Source organism: Pan troglodytes, chromosome 19, assembly GCF_028858775.2.
Source record: "Pan troglodytes isolate AG18354 chromosome 19, NHGRI_mPanTro3-v2.0_pri, whole genome shotgun sequence".
Taxonomy (NCBI): domain Eukaryota; kingdom Metazoa; phylum Chordata; class Mammalia; order Primates; family Hominidae; genus Pan; species Pan troglodytes.
The window spans coordinates 26,670,578-26,688,963 of NC_072417.2; the positions used below are offsets into that span (position 1 = coordinate 26,670,578).

The 18,386-nt window shown below is 47.0% G+C and overlaps 1 protein-coding gene and 1 non-coding gene across 2 annotated transcripts; one reads left to right on the top strand and one right to left on the bottom strand.

The window, feature by feature from the left end:
- Window positions 1-6,135: 6,135 nt before the first annotated feature.
- Window positions 6,136-6,326, bottom strand: LOC112206203 (U2 spliceosomal RNA). Its single transcript, XR_002940396.1, has one exon. It is a non-coding gene; the product is annotated as a U2 spliceosomal RNA (small nuclear RNA).
- Window positions 6,327-6,861: 535 nt separating this feature from the next.
- Window positions 6,862-14,745, top strand: KRT32 (keratin 32). Its single transcript, NM_001098552.1, is given in 7 exon segments — window positions 6,862-7,424; window positions 8,106-8,188; window positions 8,353-8,509; window positions 9,840-10,001; window positions 10,080-10,205; window positions 11,302-11,522; window positions 14,118-14,745. Coding segments are annotated over 7 exon segments (1,347 nt in total). The 5' UTR covers window positions 6,862-6,956; the 3' UTR covers window positions 14,248-14,745.
- Window positions 14,746-18,386: the final 3,641 nt, after the last annotated feature.

Genomic DNA, 18,386 nt, shown 5'->3' on the forward strand with positions numbered 1-18,386 from the left:
AAAAAGTATATATATATACAGTTTTGGATTCTGCATTATTTCTGTTTTCTTCAATTTCCTTTTTTACTGTTTTGTTTGTTTGCTTGTTTTACTTTGTCTTTAATATTGGAAGCTTCCTTCAAGTATCTGGTCATCCTTTTGTTTATATTTTATGACGAGACACTAAAAAGCTGATAGAAGGTGCTACGTGGATGGGCAGGTTGGCAAACCGGCTTTTTGCATGGTACAAACACCTCAGTTCAGTTTCTGTAAGTCTTTTCTCTGGAGGTTTTTTTTTTTTCCAAAGAAGGAGCCTCTGGTTTTCTGCGGGGGAATGAATGGAGGGAGACAGTGCTGGCCCAGGCTGTGACACACATCCTATCTGCTTTTGTTGAAACAGGCCCTTCCTCCTGGATTCTTTGCATCCCTTTCTCTTCTCTTCCTAAACTTATTTTCCTGATAGTTTGCTCTGGCCCCAGAGAGGTTGGGGTACAGTGGAAAGTCTGTGGATCAGCCAGACCTGGGCCTGAGAACTGACAGTGCCCCACTTTCTCTGTGGCTACCTTTCCCAGACCCTACTTCTCCATCTTCACGACATACCCCAGATCTGGCATATTGCCTGGAACTGTGGTCTTCTGTGACTTTGGATGCTGCTGCTACTACCTTTATCAATCCGCTCTTTTTTTTTTTTTTTGAGACGGAGTCTCGCTCTGTGGCCCAGGCTGGAGTGCAGTGGCGCAATCTCGGCTCACTGCAAGCTCTTTCTCCCGGGTTCACGCCATTCTCCTGCCTCAGCCTCCCAAGTAGCTGGGACTACAGGTGCTCGCCACCACGCCCAGCTAATTTTTTTGCATTTTTAGTAGAGACGGGGTTTCACCGTGTTAGCCAGGATGGTCTTGATCTCCTGACCTCGTGATCCGCCCGCCTGGGCATCCCAAAGTGCTGGGATTATAGGTGTGAGCCACCGCACCCGGCCTCAATCTGCTTTTATATGAAACCTGGTCTTTCCTTCACAATGGAAAACTCTGCTCATGCTGGCATTTGGGACTGCACCTCACAGCGACAGCCTCTCAGCATCATCCTGGAGCCCCTGCTCCTGGTTCCTGTTTCTCTCCTCCTCATTCCTTCCTTCCAGGATTGTCCTGTGAACTTCAAATCCTTCTCTCCTTTCACCCTCTGATGTCTTACCAGCCAAATCAAGGCATTAGGGTCCCCCCTTTTAACCCAAGATCTTCTTAATGTAGTTTCCCAAGTAAAGACATTTTTTTTCCTGCAAGATGAATTCTGGTGACAGCTGTTAAAATATATGCAGGCACACTTTGATTTATTGAATTTCAATTTATTGTAATTCCCAGATATCGTTTTTTTTTTTTTTGTTTTTACAAATTAAAGTTTTGGCCAATCCTGCCCAGAGCAAGTCTGTTGGTGCTAATTTTTCCAACAGCATGTGCTTATGTGTCTCTGTGTCACATTTTGGTAATTCTCACAATACAAATTTTTTCTTTTTCTTTTTTTTTGAGACAGAGTCTCGCTGTCTGCCCAGGCTGGAGTGCAGTGGCATGATCTTGGCTCACTGCAACCTCTGCCTCCCGGGTTCAAGCGATTCTCATGCCTCAGCCTCCCAAGTAGCTGGGACTACAGGCACACCATGCCTGGCTAATTTTTGTAATTTTAGTAGAGATGGGGTTTCGTCATGTTGGCCAGGCTGGTCTCGAACTCTTGACCTCAAGTGATCTGCCCACCTCAGCCTCCCAAAGTGCTGGGATTACAGGTGTGAGCCACTGTGGCTGGCCAAACTTTTTCATTACTGTATGTGTTATGGTGATCTGTGATCAGTAATCTTTGATATTACTGTTGTAATTGTTCTGGGATGCCCCAAACCATGCCCAGATAAGATGGGGAACTTAACTTATAAACGTTGCGTGCGTTCTGATGGCTCCACCAACTGGCCATTCCCCCATCTCTCTCCCTATTTTGGGTCTACCTATTTTCTGAGACACAGCAATATTGAAATTAGGCCAATTAATAACCCTACCATGGCTTCTAAGAGTTCAAGTGAAAGGAAAAGTTGCAGGTCTCTCCCTTTAAATAAAAAGCTAGAAATGATGAAGTTTAGGGAGGCGGCATCTTTTATAGCTAGACAGGAGGAGTCTGCCTTCAAAACCTTCAAAGGATGGGCTGACTCTCTTGCTAGGAGCTAATGCAGCTGATGACTTCAAGTGGGAAGTCAATGCTCATTTACCATTCTGAATATCCTAGGGCACTTAAGAATGATGCTAAATCTTTTCTGCCTGTGCACTACAAATGGAACGACAAAGCCTGGACGACAGTGCATCTGTTTATAACATGGTTTACTGAATATTTTAAGCCCACTGTTGAGACCTACTGCTTAGAATAAAAGGTTTCTTTCAAAATATTTCTGCTCATTGACAATGCATCTGATCACCCAAGAGCCCTGATGGAGCTGTCCAAGGAGATTAATGTTTTTGTGTTTGCCAACACAACATCCATTCCACAGCCCATGGATCAAAAACTAATTTTGACTTTCAAATCTTATTACCTAAGAAATATATTTCATAAGGCTATAGCTGCCATACAGAGTGATTCCTCTGATGGATCTGGGCAAAGCAAATTGAAAACCTTTTGAAGAGGATTCACTATTCTATATGTCAATATTTGTGATTCAAGAGAGGAGGTCAAAATATCGACATTAACAGGAGTTTGGAAGAAGTTGATTCCAACTCTCATGTATGATGTTGAGGGGCTTAAGACTTCAGCAGAGGAAGTAACTATAGATGTGTTGGAAACAGCAAGAGAATTAAAATTATAATTGGAGCCTGAAGATGTGACTGAATTGTTGCCATGTTATGGCAAAACGAACGGATGAGGAACTGCTTCTTATTCATGAACAAAGAAAGTGGTTTCTTGAGATGGAAACTACTCCTGGTGAAGGTGCTGTGAACATCACTGAAATGGCAACAAAGGATTTGGAATACTACATCAATTTAGTTAATAAGGCAGTGGCAGGGTTTGAGAGGACTGACCCTAGTTTGGAAGAATTTCTACTGTTAAAATGCTATCAAACAGCATCACATGCTGCAGGGAAATCTTTCATGAACGGAAGAGTCAACTGATGCAGCAAACTTCACTGATGTCTCATTTTCAGAAATTGCCACAGCCACCCTAACTTTCAGCAATCATCACCCTGATCAGTCCTCAGCCATCAACATTGAGGCAAGACCTTCCACCAGCAAAAAGATTACAACTTGCTGAAGGCTCAGATGATCCTTAGCATTTTTAGCAATAAAGCATTTTTAAAATTAAGTTATATACATTGTTTTTAGGCCATAATGCTATGGTACACTTAATAGACTATAGTATAGTGTAAATATATGTTTACATACACAGAAAAACCAAAAAGTTTGTGTGACTCACTTTATGGTTACATTTGCTTTATTGTGGTGGTCTAGAACTGAACCTGCACTATCTCTGAGGTATGCCTGTATCTTCCTCTATCTCAGTGGGTCTCCAAACCACCTGAAGGACATGCTAAACACAGGCTGCCGCATCCCAGCCCCAGCCTCAGAGTTTCTGATTCAGCCAGTCTGGGATGAGCCTGAAAAACTGCATTTCTTTTTTTTTTAAATTTTATTTTTATTTTTATCAAAGCAGTGTATCTGCATTGTTTAAATAAAACAACATTAAATAGCAAATATTTAAAAACTGCAACATCTATGCCTTCTTTCTTTCTTCCTTTCTTTCTTTCTTTATTATTATTATACTTTAAGTTTTAGGGTACATGTGCACAATGTGCAGGTTAGTTACATATGTATACATGTGCCATGCTGGTGCGCTGCACCCACTAACTCGTCATCTAGCATTAGGTATATCTCCCAATGCTATCCCTCCCCCCTCCCCCAACCCCACAACAAATGAGAACACATGGACACAGGAAGGGGAACATCACACTCTTTTTTTAAAAAATTTTACTTTAAGTTCTGGGATGCATTTGCAGAATGTGCAGGTTTGTTGCATAGGTATACATGTGCCATGGTGGTTTGCTGCACCTATCAACCCATCATCTAGGTTTTAAGCCCCGCACGCATTAGGTATTTGTTCTAATGCTCTCTCTCCCCTTGCCCCCCATCCCCCGACAGGCCCTGGTGTGTGATGTTCCCCTCCCTGTGTCCATGTGTTCTCATTGTTCAACTCCCACTTATGAGTGAGAACATGTGGTGTTTGGTTTTCTGTTCCTGTGTTGGTTTGCTAAGAATGATGGTTTCCAGCTTCATCCATGTCCCTGCAAAGGACATGAACTCATTCTTTTTTATGGCTGCATAGTATTTCATGGTATATATGTGCCACATTTTCTTAATCCAGTCTGTCATTGATGGGCATTTGGGTTGGTTCCAAGTCTTTGCTATTGCAAATAGTGCTGCAATAAACATACTTGTGCATGTGTCTTTATAGTAGAAAGATTTATAATCCTTTGGGTATATACCCAGTAATGGGATTGCTGGGTCAAATGGTATTTCTGGTTTTAGATCATTGAGGAATCACCATGCTGTCTTCCACAATGGTTGAACTAATTTACACTCCCACCAACAGTGTAAAAGCTTTCCCATTTCTCCACAGCCTTGCCAGTGTCTGTTGTTACCAGACTTGTTAATGATCACCATTCTAACTGGCATGAGATGGTATCTCATTGCGGTTTTGATTTGCATTTCTCTAATGACCAGTGATGATGAGCTTTTTTTCATATGTTTCTTGGCCACATAAATGTTTTCTTTTGAGAAGTGCCTGTTCATATCCTTTGCCCACTTTTTGATGGGGTTGTTATTTTCTTGTAAATTTGTTTAAGCTCCTTGTAGATTCTGGATATTAGACCTTTGTCAGATGGGTAGATTGCAAAAATTTTCTCCAATTTTGTAGGTTGCCTGCTGACTCTGATAACAGTTTCTTTTGCTGTGCAGAAGCTCTTTAGTTGAATTAGATCCCATTTGTCAACTTTGGCTTTTGTTGCAATTGCTTTTGGTGTTTTAGTCATGAAGTCTTTGCCCATGCCTATGTCCTGAATGGTATTGCCTAGACTTTCTTCTAGGGTGAAAACTCACATTTCTAACATGTTCCTGAGTCAGGTTGATGCTGAGAGCGACTGATAACACCTTATTATAATAATTATAGTTTTTGGGTGAGAGGATTAAATGGGCAAATTAATGCCAAGCACTCAGCACCATGCCTGGTATTTGTATACATTCCACAAGTGCTGGCTATGATTCTGAAGGGTGGCCTGATGAGTCTCATCCCTTGTAGTTGGTATTGCCATCACACCTCCTTCCATCTGATGCTATAATCTTCTCTAAATAGGTAATCCAGACAAGGTACTGGAATTTGTAGTTGTTTCAGAGAATCAAATTGTGAGAGTATTCGATCTGACCCTCTCAATTGGCATGAGGAAACTGAGGTCTGGAGAGACAAAATTACTTTCCCAAGGCCACATGGCAAGTCAGAGGCAGCATATCTACGCTCTCCTTTTCTTATGCAATGAATGAGCTGGGTGGCATTTTCCCTTTCCTGTTCTTGTACTGACATTTCTGGGAATATGTGAAACATAAGGCAAGTACTTATACCCCAAAATTATATCAAGAAGATTACTGAATAAAAAAGTGGCTATATAGTACGCACATACTACATGTGAAGCTCACAGCTTTTGCAGCCAGGACTGAAAACCACTGCTCTAGCACGTTGCCTTCTTAAGTGAATGCCCAGGGCTTCTATAGTTGGACATATGCTCCCTGTCTCCTGGCCTAGCTCATTCCAGGGCTATAGAACGTCCTTTCCCAAGGGAGTGGATTCACACTGCTTCCATAGTCTGAGATCCTGAAGTGAGACTTCCCCATCTGCCACAACAGAAAGTAAAAGTAGAACCTGTTCCAACTATTCTCAGTCTGTTCAACAAACAATTATTGAGCACTTGACAATTGTGTATATGGTGCCGTGATAATTGAATGGATGGTCCAGAGGGGGTCAAGATAGAGCAGCTGCCACCTGGAGATGTTCATGATATGGACTTTTCCAAGAGGAAGAGACCAACTGGAAAGATGTACCTGATTCTTAGGCTTCTGTTTGGGTCTTTTTTTTTTTTTTTGCCTTTTGAAGGGGTGCAGCATTCCTGGAGGTACTGCAATACCAGGTCAACATGTAGAGTGAACAGAGCAAGCTCTTATTCCATCTCCCTGCTCCCAAAATCCATTTAATATGTTGTCCTCAGATGGAGGACGTATCAGATATTAAGACGATAAGAACAGATACCACACTTGATCTTAGCCAAAAGGCTGAGAAGTGATGCTGCCTATGTCTTGAGTTCATTCTCTCCCCACTGATATTATTTTCTTCCCCTTGGCAGGAAGATGATGTCTGTTAGGAAGCCTCTGAGGTTCCTGTTCCTTTCTGCTGGATTTATGCCGCTGCCAGCATCGGAGCAGTTTCTACCACCCACACATTTCCTTGTTAAATAGCCAGGCCTCTTCCCATGGGGAATGCTTTCATTAAAAGAGGCAGCCACTGCTGCACAGACCTGCAGGCTTCTCAGGGCTAGAGCAGGCGGGGGTGCAGTGGGCAAAGCCAGTGGAGGCACAGGCTGGGTTGTGGCAGTCTCCTGGAGGGCCCGCCCTAGTAATGAGGGCCCAGGCATGCGGCTGACCCTTTGAAGATGTGTCCTGAAGCTCTCTCATGGTGATCAATGACAGGAACCCAGACTCCTGCTTTAGCCAAATGATAAGTTTGGCCTCTTTTATTGGAAACCAAATTACAAATTAATTAGCAGCTTCCTCTGGGGCTGGGTATAAACATCAACACCACCCAATGATGAATTTCTATCATGAGCCCCCTCACTGCAAGGGCATAAAATGGCCCGGGCGGCATGGGGTCTGTAGACATCCAGGCAGCTGTGGCTGAGGAGAAAGGGCCTCTCCAACATGACATCCTCCTGCTGTGTCACCAACAACTTGCAAGCCTCTCTCAAGAGCTGCCCCCGGCCTGCCTCGGTCTGTTCCAGCGGTGTGAACTGCCGGCCTGAGCTGTGCCTGGGCTATGTCTGCCAGCCCATGGCATGCCTGCCTTCGGTCTGCATGCCCACCACCTTCCGGCCAGCCAGCTGCCTCTCCAAAACCTATCTATCCAGTTCCTGCCGGGCAGCCAGTGGCATCTCCGGCTCCATGGGCCCCGGCAGCTGGTATAGCGAAGGGGCCTTCAATGGCAATGAGAAGGAAACCATGCAGTTCCTTAACGACCGCCTGGCCAGCTACCTGACGAGGGTGCGGCAGCTGGAGCAGGAGAATGCGGAGCTGGAGAGCAGGATCCAAGAGGCCTCTCACTCCCAGGTGCTCACCATGACTCCTGACTACCAGTCTCATTTCAGGACCATTGAGGAGCTCCAGCAGAAGGTAAGGGCAGTGGTGAGGTGAATAGGCTCTCTGGGAAGGGAACTGGACTAGCTGGCATTCCAGATTGGAATCTCGTTAGCTTATTAAGCTATGTTCAGGACAAAGAGACTTCCCTAGGGCATAGGGTTATTTTATAATCTGAGCACTCAGCCTGAGGCTTTCATATGGAGAGATCTGGGATCTAGTCTCAGTTCTACCATTGCCTCATTGCACGACTTTGGGGGTCCCATCCCTTCCCCAGGCCTCAGTTTTCTCATCTGTAAAACAGGGATAATAATGGTCGTTATCTAATGGGGTTGTCAAAAGGATTTGATGAGATGATGCAGGTCAAGTGCTTGGAACAGCCCCTGGTCCACGGTAAGTTTTCAGTAAATGTCAAAGACCCTTCTAACTGTCACATGAGTGACTTCAGACATGAGATTCTTTCCTTCCACATTGCTTGGCACATCCAAAATGGGGAATTTGAATTTACGAAGCTTCAGGTTCTTAAAAAATACATCTCAAGTTCTCCAAGGACTAGCAATTCGCTAAATATCTCCCAGAGTTCCAGGGAAGAGGACCTTCTGCAGGGATGGCTGCAGGGCTGCTGGATCCTACCTTTGCTGCTGTCTTCTCTTCATTTGGGTTCTTCTTCCTTCGTCTCATCCTGAACTAACCCTCTCCATGTGCCTTGGCCTACAGATTCTGTGTACCAAGGCAGAGAATGCCAGGATGGTTGTGAACATTGATAATGCCAAACTGGCTGCCGATGACTTCAGGGCCAAGTGAGTTCAGTCGGGGGGCTGGAGCTGGGGAGGACCTGTCCTCATAGGCTCTGGGGCAACTTTCCATTAGTTTCACGGAGGGTTGGAAAGTGCCGGCAGTTGAAGGCCTTCCCTGAGTTCTGCATTCTGTTTCACCCTTGGTTGCTGACCCTGTCCTTGTGCAGGTACGAGGCGGAGCTGGCCATGCGGCAGCTGGTGGAGGCCGACATCAATGGCCTGCGCAGGATCCTGGATGATCTCACTCTGTGCAAGGCTGACCTGGAGGCCCAGGTTGAGTCCCTGAAGGAGGAGCTGATGTGCCTCAAAAAGAACCATGAGGAGGTGAGGCTGGAAGTCCCGCTGAAGTGGCCCCGGGAAGCAGAGGGGGAGGAACGTGGGGTATGGGGTTGGATAGGCGTGGGTTGAAATTCCCAAGCCTGCCACATGTTGTTTCAGTGACTTTGCCCAATTTATGGAATCTTCCTGAGCCTCCTCATCTGTAAAATGGGGACAACATGATCACGCAGGGTTATTGTGAGGATTTAATGGACAGGATATGGATCATGGAAATCCCCAAGGCATGGGTATGAAACACCTGCCACTTGGTCAACGCTCAGAAGTGTAGCCCCCTTCCCTTCTGCATTTCCTGGGCTAGTGTGACTGCCAAGCACTCACTAGTGGCAACTGCATTTGTTTTCTCTTGAGAGCCACACAGCAGAGGTAGAGTGGTGCAGTGGTGCCGGGGTTAGTTATGTTCCAGATCTCACGTTGAATGGCCTGTCCATCTCTGCCTGGCTCAACTCTCAGAAGCAGTCCCATCTCTTCTGAGAGGGAGTACAGCTGCAGTGGTCTCCTCTTTTTGCCCCCATCCTTATTTTGTCCTCCCTTCTGTTTGCATATAAAATGCTCAAGCTGAAGCCCTTTACTTTCTGATTTTTCCTTATCTCCTGAAGTTTCTTGGAGGGGAAGCCCTCTGCTTTGGGCACCTGTGTGCTGCCAAGCCCACCTGAGCCATGGTGTTTTTCCCTCCTCCCTGGTTGACTCTCAACCTCTTGACTTGGGATTTGAATGAACAAGTGCCTCTGAATCTTGGCTGGGTTTCCTCAGGCTTAAGTGTAAAGTAACAATCAGTCACCACGTACTCACCGAGCACCCTCGGGCTCCTGACTCATCTTGCTCAAATCAGAGAACTGGGAACGGCACCAAGAGGCCACTAATGAGAAGTTATCACACATCCTGGCAGACTCAGTGACAACTTTCCCTCTTTGGCAGCCAAGCCTGGGAGGCAGCTGCCCTAACTCGGGCCTTTAACTAGTCAAGCCAGGCTCCTGCTACCCTCCTCCCAGGATGAACACAGGCGGGGAGGGAGACTGGGAATACTAGGGGTACCGGTTTCCCATTTTAGCCCAAATGCATCAAACAAACCAGGGTGCTGCTCTTGGCTTCTGCCAAAGTGATAGAAAGTGTTGTGTTGCAGTGAGGTTCCCATCGCAGGGGTATTCAGCTGGAATTTGAAGAGCACTGGGATGCTGCTGAGTGGACTGCAGTCCTTAGGGGCCATCTAATGTTTCAATCTTTAGCAACTTTTGTTGCATCTTTTCATGTCTCCCTGGGGAGGTGAGCCAGGATCCTATGATTGTCACATTTTTCTGGAGGTCTTGTGCCTTTTCAGGAAGTCGGTTCCCTTCGATGCCAGCTTGGGGACCGCCTTAACATCGAGGTGGACGCTGCACCCCCGGTGGACCTGACCAGGGTGCTGGAGGAGATGCGGTGTCAGTACGAGGCCATGGTGGAGGCCAACCGCAGGGACGTGGAGGAATGGTTCAATATGCAGGTGGGCCTCTCACGGTGGGGATGGCCTCCTCCATATCCCTAGGAAGGGACTCTAGCCTTCTCCTTCCCCCAACTGCAGATGGAGGAGCTTAACCAACAGGTGGCCACAAGCTCTGAGCAGCTTCAGAACTACCAGTCAGACATCATTGACCTGAGACGCACGGTCAACACGCTGGAGATCGAGCTGCAGGCCCAGCACAGCCTGGTGAGAGCTGCTGGGTGGGCACCCCTCCCTCTGGATCCTAGGCAGTACTGAGCATAGGTGCAGGTCCCCAGGAAAGAGGAAGAGGAGGCTCAGATTTTAGCCACCATGGATGCTCATCCTGTTGACTTTTCCCGGAGGGAGGTTTCTCCCGAGATCCAGCTCAGACATAAAAAAGGGATGTTTCAAATCAGACATGGGTTAGGTGGACACTGTCAAACTCAACTCCACAAGAAGGCTTGTTCTGTGCTTAGCCTGCCCTTCCAAACCTATGGATCTCAATGTCACCCATCCTGATGCCCAGGTTCTTCTCTGGACCAACTGAACCAGAGTCTCTGGAGGTGGGACCTGATCACAGCTATTTTTTTTTTTTTGAGATGGAGTCTCACTCTGTTGCCCAGGCTGGAGAGCAGTGGTATGATCTCAGCTCCCTGCAACCTCTGTCCCCGCTGGGTTCAAGTGATTTTCCTGCCTCAGCCTCCCAAGTAGCTGGGATTACAGGCGTGCACCACTATGCCCTGCTAATGTTTGTATTTTTAGTAGACAGGGGGTTTCACCATGTTGGCCAGGCTGGTCTCGAACTCCTGACCTCAGGCGATCCACCTGCCTTGGCCTCCCAGAGTGCTGGGATTACAGGCATGAGCCACTGTGCCCGGCCAGCCATGGGTATTTTTTGAGGGCTCCCATGTGGCGCTAATGTGCAGCCAGGTTTGAAAACCCCTGTTCTAAATGATGCCGGCAGGGAGGTACTTGGGAAATCTCAGATCCAATCCTGAAGGCAGACAAAGGTTGCAGAAGAAAGGAGGGATTTAGGATCAGATTTACGAATAGGTTCTCAATCCTGAAGCCAGACAAAAGTTGCAGAAGAAAGGAGGGATTTAGGATCAGATTTACAAATAGAAACTGTGGTTCCATAATGTACCAGCTGTTTACCCTTGAACAAGTCATTTGACCTTTCTGGGCTTCCGTTTCCAAAGTGACTGATGTAGGGAGGGCTCATTTCCAGCATCAAAGGGAGATTTGGCTCTTCTTGGTTCTTTCTGAAGCAGGCCATGGTAAACAGCTCCCTTCCTCATGGTTATGTCTTCCTTTGCCTTAGAGGGACTCCCTGGAAAACACGCTGACGGAGAGTGAGGCCCGCTACAGCTCCCAGCTGGCCCAGATGCAGTGCATGATCACCAACGTTGAGGCCCAGCTGGCTGAGATCCGGGCTGACCTGGAGCGGCAGAACCAGGAGTACCAGGTGCTGCTGGACGTCCGGGCCCGGCTGGAGGGCGAGATCAACACGTACCGGAGCCTGCTGGAGAGCGAGGACTGCAAGTACGCAGGCCCAGCTGAGGCTTAGAGAGACGTGGGCAGGGATTCTGGGAGGTTATAGGAAGCAACTGGATCTACCCTTGAGGGACCATCAGCTTAGAACCCTGTCCTGACTATGGAGCCATTAAGAAGCTGGTATGCTCTGAAGGAAGTCAGGCAGTGGTGTTCATGCTGCCATCCTGAACCAAGCCCCTCGGAGACCATTCTATCTCATTCCAAGCTGGCAAGCTCCTTCTAAGTGCCCACCATGGGGCAGGTGCTATGGAGGACACCAAGATAGAGGAAGACAGGGCATTTGCCCTCCTGTCATTTCCATATGTTTAGGGAGATAGGCAGACAGGTGACTGGAGGTCATGGCCTGTCTGGAGCTTAGGATGAAATGCAGCTTTATTAATAGTACCTACACAATCCTGCTCCCACCTCTTACCCCAGCCTCACCTCATAGCTCCATTCCTCTCAGAACGGAGATTTTGGCGTGTCAGCAGGACAATAGGTAGCCTTGTGTAATTGAGCCCTGGTGGGGAGCAGGACAGGAAAGATCAGCCGGGGCCCATTTATGGAGAACAACACGGGTCATACTGGGAAGGGAGGGCTTTAATTTATAGGTGAGTGGAAATTGTTTTGAGGAGGAAATGAGAGAATTTACTGTGTGTCTTCTCCACTAGATGGTAAACATCTAGAATGCAGAGACATTATAATACATTTTTATTCCCTGTACGTGGCACATAGTAGATGCTCAGTAAATGGCTCTCAAGCTCAAAGCTGTTCTTCAGGAGGATGGCCCTGATAGCAGCAGGAAGAACTGAGTAGATGGAGGGGAACCAGGCAGGGAAACTGTCCAGGAGGCCCTGGCCACAGCCTAGGTAAGCAATGGGGAGGGCCTGAGTTAGGGCAGCAGAGGCATCAGCTCTAGACACTGTGCAGGTAGAATCAGCAGGACTTGGTGGCTGTCTGAATGCAGGGTACCTCTGGGCCATGGACACCCGGTGGGCTGACGACTGTTGTAGCTGTTTCTTATTCCACATTTGGCCTTGCTTCTCCATCATTCAGAATCTATAACTTCAGGGCAAGTGTTGTGTCAAACATTTGCAAGGACCAGGCCATTAACATGCATGAATGACGTGGGTCATACGGAGATGGTAGAAAAGCAGAAAGCTCTTGCCTTGTCCAATCCAGGCAATGGCATGCCCTCAGGGCCACTTCTACTGTGTGAGAAGCAGGTCCAATATTGCTGATCTTCCAATAGTTCCAGGGAAGCTGAGAATCTGGGTTTTTAAAAATGTTAAATTCTCCTGATTCTTAAGTATTTTCAACAAATTAAAGAAAATATATAGTGCCAGGCAAATGGAACACATTTCAGGTTGCACATGATCCTCAGGCCTCCCATTGGTTCTCTGAGCTACTGGGTTTCCATCCAGCATCCAGTGTGTTGTTCCTGGTTTTGAGTGCATGCCTGTCAGTCTCTGAGATCATCCTTTTTCCTTTCACCATGTATTAATTCTTCACTCATTTATTGTTTTGTCTGATCCAAATATTCTTATTAGGTGCCTATTCTATGTGAGGTATGCAGGGTGGGCATGGGTCTGTGGCTGCTGGCCTCACTGCTTGGCCGGGGAGACAGACCATAATAGAATGGTTACTACTCACGATGAAAGGAGATACATGTACCATGGGGGCTTTGTCTCAGAGAGGTGGGGGAGGCTTCAAGGAGGACGTGACAGTTGAGTTGAGCTCTTAAACAAGAGAAGAAATGTAGGTGAGTGGAGAGGGAAGAGGGTTCCAGAGATGTACGGCACAGGGCACAAGCCCTGTGGCCTGAGCAGTACAGTCCCTGCAGGAGCTGGAAGAAGGTCAGAGTACCTGCAGCTCCCAGAGCAATGGAGCTATCAGGTGAGGCTGGGGCAAGAGGTGGGAGCAGGATCATGCAGGTCCTATTAAGGAAGCTGCTTTTCTTTATTTTATTTTATTTTATTTTACTTTAACTTCTGGGATACATGTGTAGAACGTGCAGGTTTGTTACATAGGTGTACATGTGCCATGGTGGTGGTTTGTTGCCTATCAACCTGTCATCTAGGTTTTAAGCCCTGCATGCATTAGATATTTGTTTTAATTTTCTCCCTCCCTGCTCCCCTCACCTCTCGACAGGCCCCAGTATGTGATGTTCCCCTCCCTGTGTCCATGTGTTCTCATTGTTCAACTCTCACTTATGAGTGAGAACATGCAGTGTTTGGTTTTCTGTTCCTGTGTTAGTTTGCTGAGAATGATGGCTTCCAGAGGAAGCTGCTTTTCATCCTGAGCTCAAACGGAAGCCACTGAAGGTTTTAGGGAGGGGAGGGACATAATTGGATTTGTGACTGTAGAAGATTGCTCTGGCTACTAAGTGGACAGTGGTTAGGAGGGGCCCAAGTGGGGTTGGGGAGATTAGTTAGGAGGCCATGAGGTGACTCAGGCAAAGATGGCGGAGGTTGGGACCAGGGAGGCTGGGCAGAGAAAGCACGGAAGATGGGGTTGAGAGGCATCCGAGGGGAGAATTGGCAGGACCTGTGGCCGAGTGGGCCTTCTCTACTAATCCTGTTCCTCTTTGACTTTCTCCTGCAGGCTGCCCTGTAACCCATGCTCCACTCCTTCCTGCACCACCTGTGTGCCCTCCCCATGCGTGCCCCGCACCATCTGTGTGCCACGCACTGTTGGCGTGCCTTGCTCACCCTGCCCCCAGGGCCGCTACTGAAGTCCCTTTGTGCCAGTGGATACTGGAGGGCCTGGGGCTGGGCAGCCTGGTATTCAGTGGCCACCAAAAGAGCAGGGCCAGCCCTGCTCAGCAAGGAAGACCCTGAGCAGGACCGTGGATCACCTGCAACAAGCTCTGATACTCCAGGGGATACTTAAGCCCTCATCACTTCAAAACTGCCTCTTTTTTCCATGGGTGAACTGTTCTCTTTGGTGATGTTTCTGGTTGTCTGTGCTGCCTCAAAGAGCGTGTGTTCTTAGTTAACTGGCAAATAGAGCTGTATTCAGTGGCCTTGCAAACATGTCTGTCTCTGTTTGTCACTTACGCTGCTGCATCCACAGGCCAATCCTACTCAATTGGGCTTAAGAGGAACGTGGGCAAATTCTGTATTTATTTTTATGCTCCTTCTGCTTCCATAGAGGCTTGAGAGGTGTTCACTAAAAGGGCCCGCATGCCATAAACCAGTTAAAACTAATCAATTACTCTAGAGCCAAGTAATAAAAGAATAAAGAGAGGAGGGAGATAATTATGCCAGAAACCTAGGCCAAATTACTGTAATTGAGAATCATGTCATAATAAACCCACCCCTAAATCTCATTACAGCTGGTACAATGTGATCATTCATTCTTTCAAAATATCTTCACTGAGCAGCTACTGGGTGCAGGTTCTGCATTAGAGGCTGGCTAATCCAAGGAAGAGTTCCCAGACACATTGTTAGTAATGCTTCATTTAATCCTTGCAACAATCCGTGAAAAATATGCCATTATTGCATCCATTTTGTAAATGAGGAAACTGAGGCCCAGAGAAGTTAAGAAACTTGCCCAAAGTCACACAGCTTGTTAGTGGCAGACCCAGGACTGAAATCGAGGCCTTTGGGCTCTAGAGATGCTCAACCGATTCACATTCACAGCCCTCACTATTTGCAAACTACAGCTGGGTGCAGGGGGTATTAAAAATGCAAGTGATCACCACCATTCAAACACTTGTAATTACAGGAGGAGCTAAGACCCATGTGCATAAGATGCCACTCCTTTCTTCATAAGGGCCATATAATAGTAACAGTAATAATAGTAATAATGGCAACGGTTACTAATTCTTGAGCACTTATAATGCACCGAGTACTGTGTGGAGCATATTACATAAATTAACTTATGCAGTTTTCATGACCACCTTGTAAGGTACACATAGTATCCATTTTAGACATGGAAATGGAGGCATAGAGTGGTCAAGTTAGTTGTTGAAGGTTACATGCAAGGACAAAGACTTAAACCCAAGTCTAGCTTCACAGCAGTGTTATTTTAACCATTCTAACTGCCAAATTCCTACCCAGAAAGAGTAAACACTAGTCAAGATTGGGAGAGAGTCTTAAGCTGAGAGGATCTGAAAGGCTTCTTGTAGCTGGTGGCATTTGAAATAGGTCTTGGAGGTTGAATAGAAGGTCTACAGGGCACCAGATAGGCAAGTAAGTGTGTGGGGATCTTCAGGAGAGCAGGGGGTCATGCTTGGAAGGCCTCAAGGGGTCTTGCTGGCTGGAGCAGTGAGTTCCTGTGAGAGGCTGATGGGGATGAAGCTCAAATGGTAGAAAGGCATCAGAGAGTAGGGGGGCCTTGGGTACCCCACAAAGAGCCTGGATTCTGGACTCTATCCTGAAGGCAGTGGGAGGGCTGCTGCAGGATTTGAGCCCAAAGATGACATGACTTGAGTGGCATCTTAGAAAGTCTCACCAAGTAACACAGACAGGATAGCTAAGAGGAGGGGATAGGCTGTGGAAGAAGCTAACAGGGTCTCAGGTAAGACAATGTCAGGGATCATGGAAAAATAAGGAATCAATCTAAGAGACACTGTGATGGACCTGACTTGGCAATGGATTGGCCATGGCAGGTAAAGAGGAGAGAGCTGGGGACAGGAATCTTGAACACCTTTCTGAACCTCACCCTCCAAACACACAGTTCTTCCTTAATGAGCTGAGATGATGTTTCTATTAAGTATCCTCCCTCTGGCCTTGCCAAGAAATGATGAAAAATGGATTGGCTCCTGAAGCTGCCTGCAGGCTGCTCTCCAGACATGATCCTGCAGGCATCCCTGGCAGACAAGGTCATTAGCCTGACAGCAGGGACATGAACATACTGCTCAGCAAGCTGTGGTTCCTGGTTGATGGATGGGTAAAATTTCAAGGAGCTGAAATGCCAAGAGAGAGGGGTTCTGGCTAATTGAATTTTCTCATAACTGCGTGCAAACCAGCAATCTTTAATTTCAACCCCAGTGCAAAACTTTTCTGGAATGTGCTCAGCTTGATAAACAACACGCAGAACAGACCAAAGCTTTGGTTCTATAATCCTAGACCTGTTCTGTCCAATATGGTAGTTCATAACGACATGTGGCTGCATATACTGAAACATTCAGTATATGAATGTTTCATATACTGAATTGCACTGAGTTGCACTCGTCACACGTGGCTAAGTGGTAGTAAATAAGACAACACAGACATGGACTATTTCCAACACTGCAGAAAGTTCTACTGGACAGAGCTGTCTTAGACTGTCAGAACTAGAAGGAGCCTTCCAGATGATCTGGCTCAGCTTTCCCAGTTTTACAGAAGAGTCATCTCAGACCCAGGGAGGTGGACAGATGTGCTCACAGACACAACCAACAGGTGGGAATTGAAGCCAAGGGTTTTGACGCCAAGCCTCTTAGGTCTCTCCAAGCACTTTATGCTTTCTCCAAGCACCCTAGGTTTATTATTATTTCAGGCTAATACATATTTCCCCTTTCCTTTTCTTTCATTTCCCAAAGAAAGGAGACATTTTCTCTGAGAAGCTGAAACTTCTTCCTGGGAATATAGTTCTCTTAAAAAGCATCGCTAGCAACTACCAGACTCTGCATCTCCTCCTTCTTTGAGCACTGGGCTCAGTAAGAGCAAAGACCTTGAGCTGCAGCCCAGAGCCTCAGCAGGAATGATTGCACAGGAGTTGTGGGCCAGAAGTCCTGGGCCCTGGACCCCCTGGGGACTTCCAGAGTCTCCGTTTCCCCAGTGCATATTGTTTCAGTCCAACTCGGTCCCCATTCCCACACCTGTGTGTCTCTCCCACTTGCCAAGACCTGTCTGACTCCCAAGATGACTGTTAAAGCTTTTTATATGAAACCAAGCCCCACAGCCCAGGGCCAGGAGTACCCTCCTCTGCTAGAAGTGAGGCCCATAATCTTCTGTGTCTGGATGGTACTTCAAGCCAGAGGTGTCACGAGCTACCCTCCTGCCTAGCCTGTCTCTTATTTGATGGATGAAGAAGCCGTGGGCATAGACTTTGGGAGATATTTATCCCCCACCAGCACCGGAATCTCCTGGGAACTGGACTCAGTGTACCACTCATGGAGATTCTCAGAGGAACTCTCTCCTCATATCAAAGCATTTGCATCTAATTAACTCTTTATAGGGGAAGAGTTTATAGGGAAATGTAGGCAGGACCCTGGTCAAGTCATAAAACCTCTGTCATATTTGATGTTTTGGAGAAACCTTCACAGGTATCAGGGATCCTCTCTGAGCGGGATTGGAAAAGAAAAGGGTGTGCTTTTTAAAGACACCACTTTCCCCAAGGCTATTCAAGAGTTTGGGCCTCACCCCTGCTGCTCACTGCCCTAGTGCAAAGCACCCTCTTCTGGGGGTGAGAGTGAGGGCCCATGGGCAGAACTGCCATTCAAGGAAGACTGGCCAGAGGGCGACAGCTTCCCGAAAGATCCAGGAGTTGGGTTTGGCATCTGGGAGTTGGGGCTGTGTGTGGACTCTGAATTGCACTGACTGAATCTTTCTTCACCACTATATTAGGAAACCTTTTAGAGAGTGATCAAAAAAAGAATATGCCTCTTCCAGGGTATAACCAGGAAAATCATTAATAATAAAACAATATTCTTTTTGTATTTCATAATTTTTTTTTCTTTTGGAGAGAGAGTCTCGCCCTGTAGCCCAGGCTGGAGTGCAGTGGCATGATCTTGGCTCACTGCAACCTCTGCCTCCTGGGTTCAAGTGATTCTTGTGCCTCAGCCTCCTGAGTAGCTAGGACCACAGGCACATGCCACCACGCCCGGCTAATTTTTGTATTTTTAGTAGAAATGGGGTTTCACCATGTTGGCCAGGCTGGTCTCGA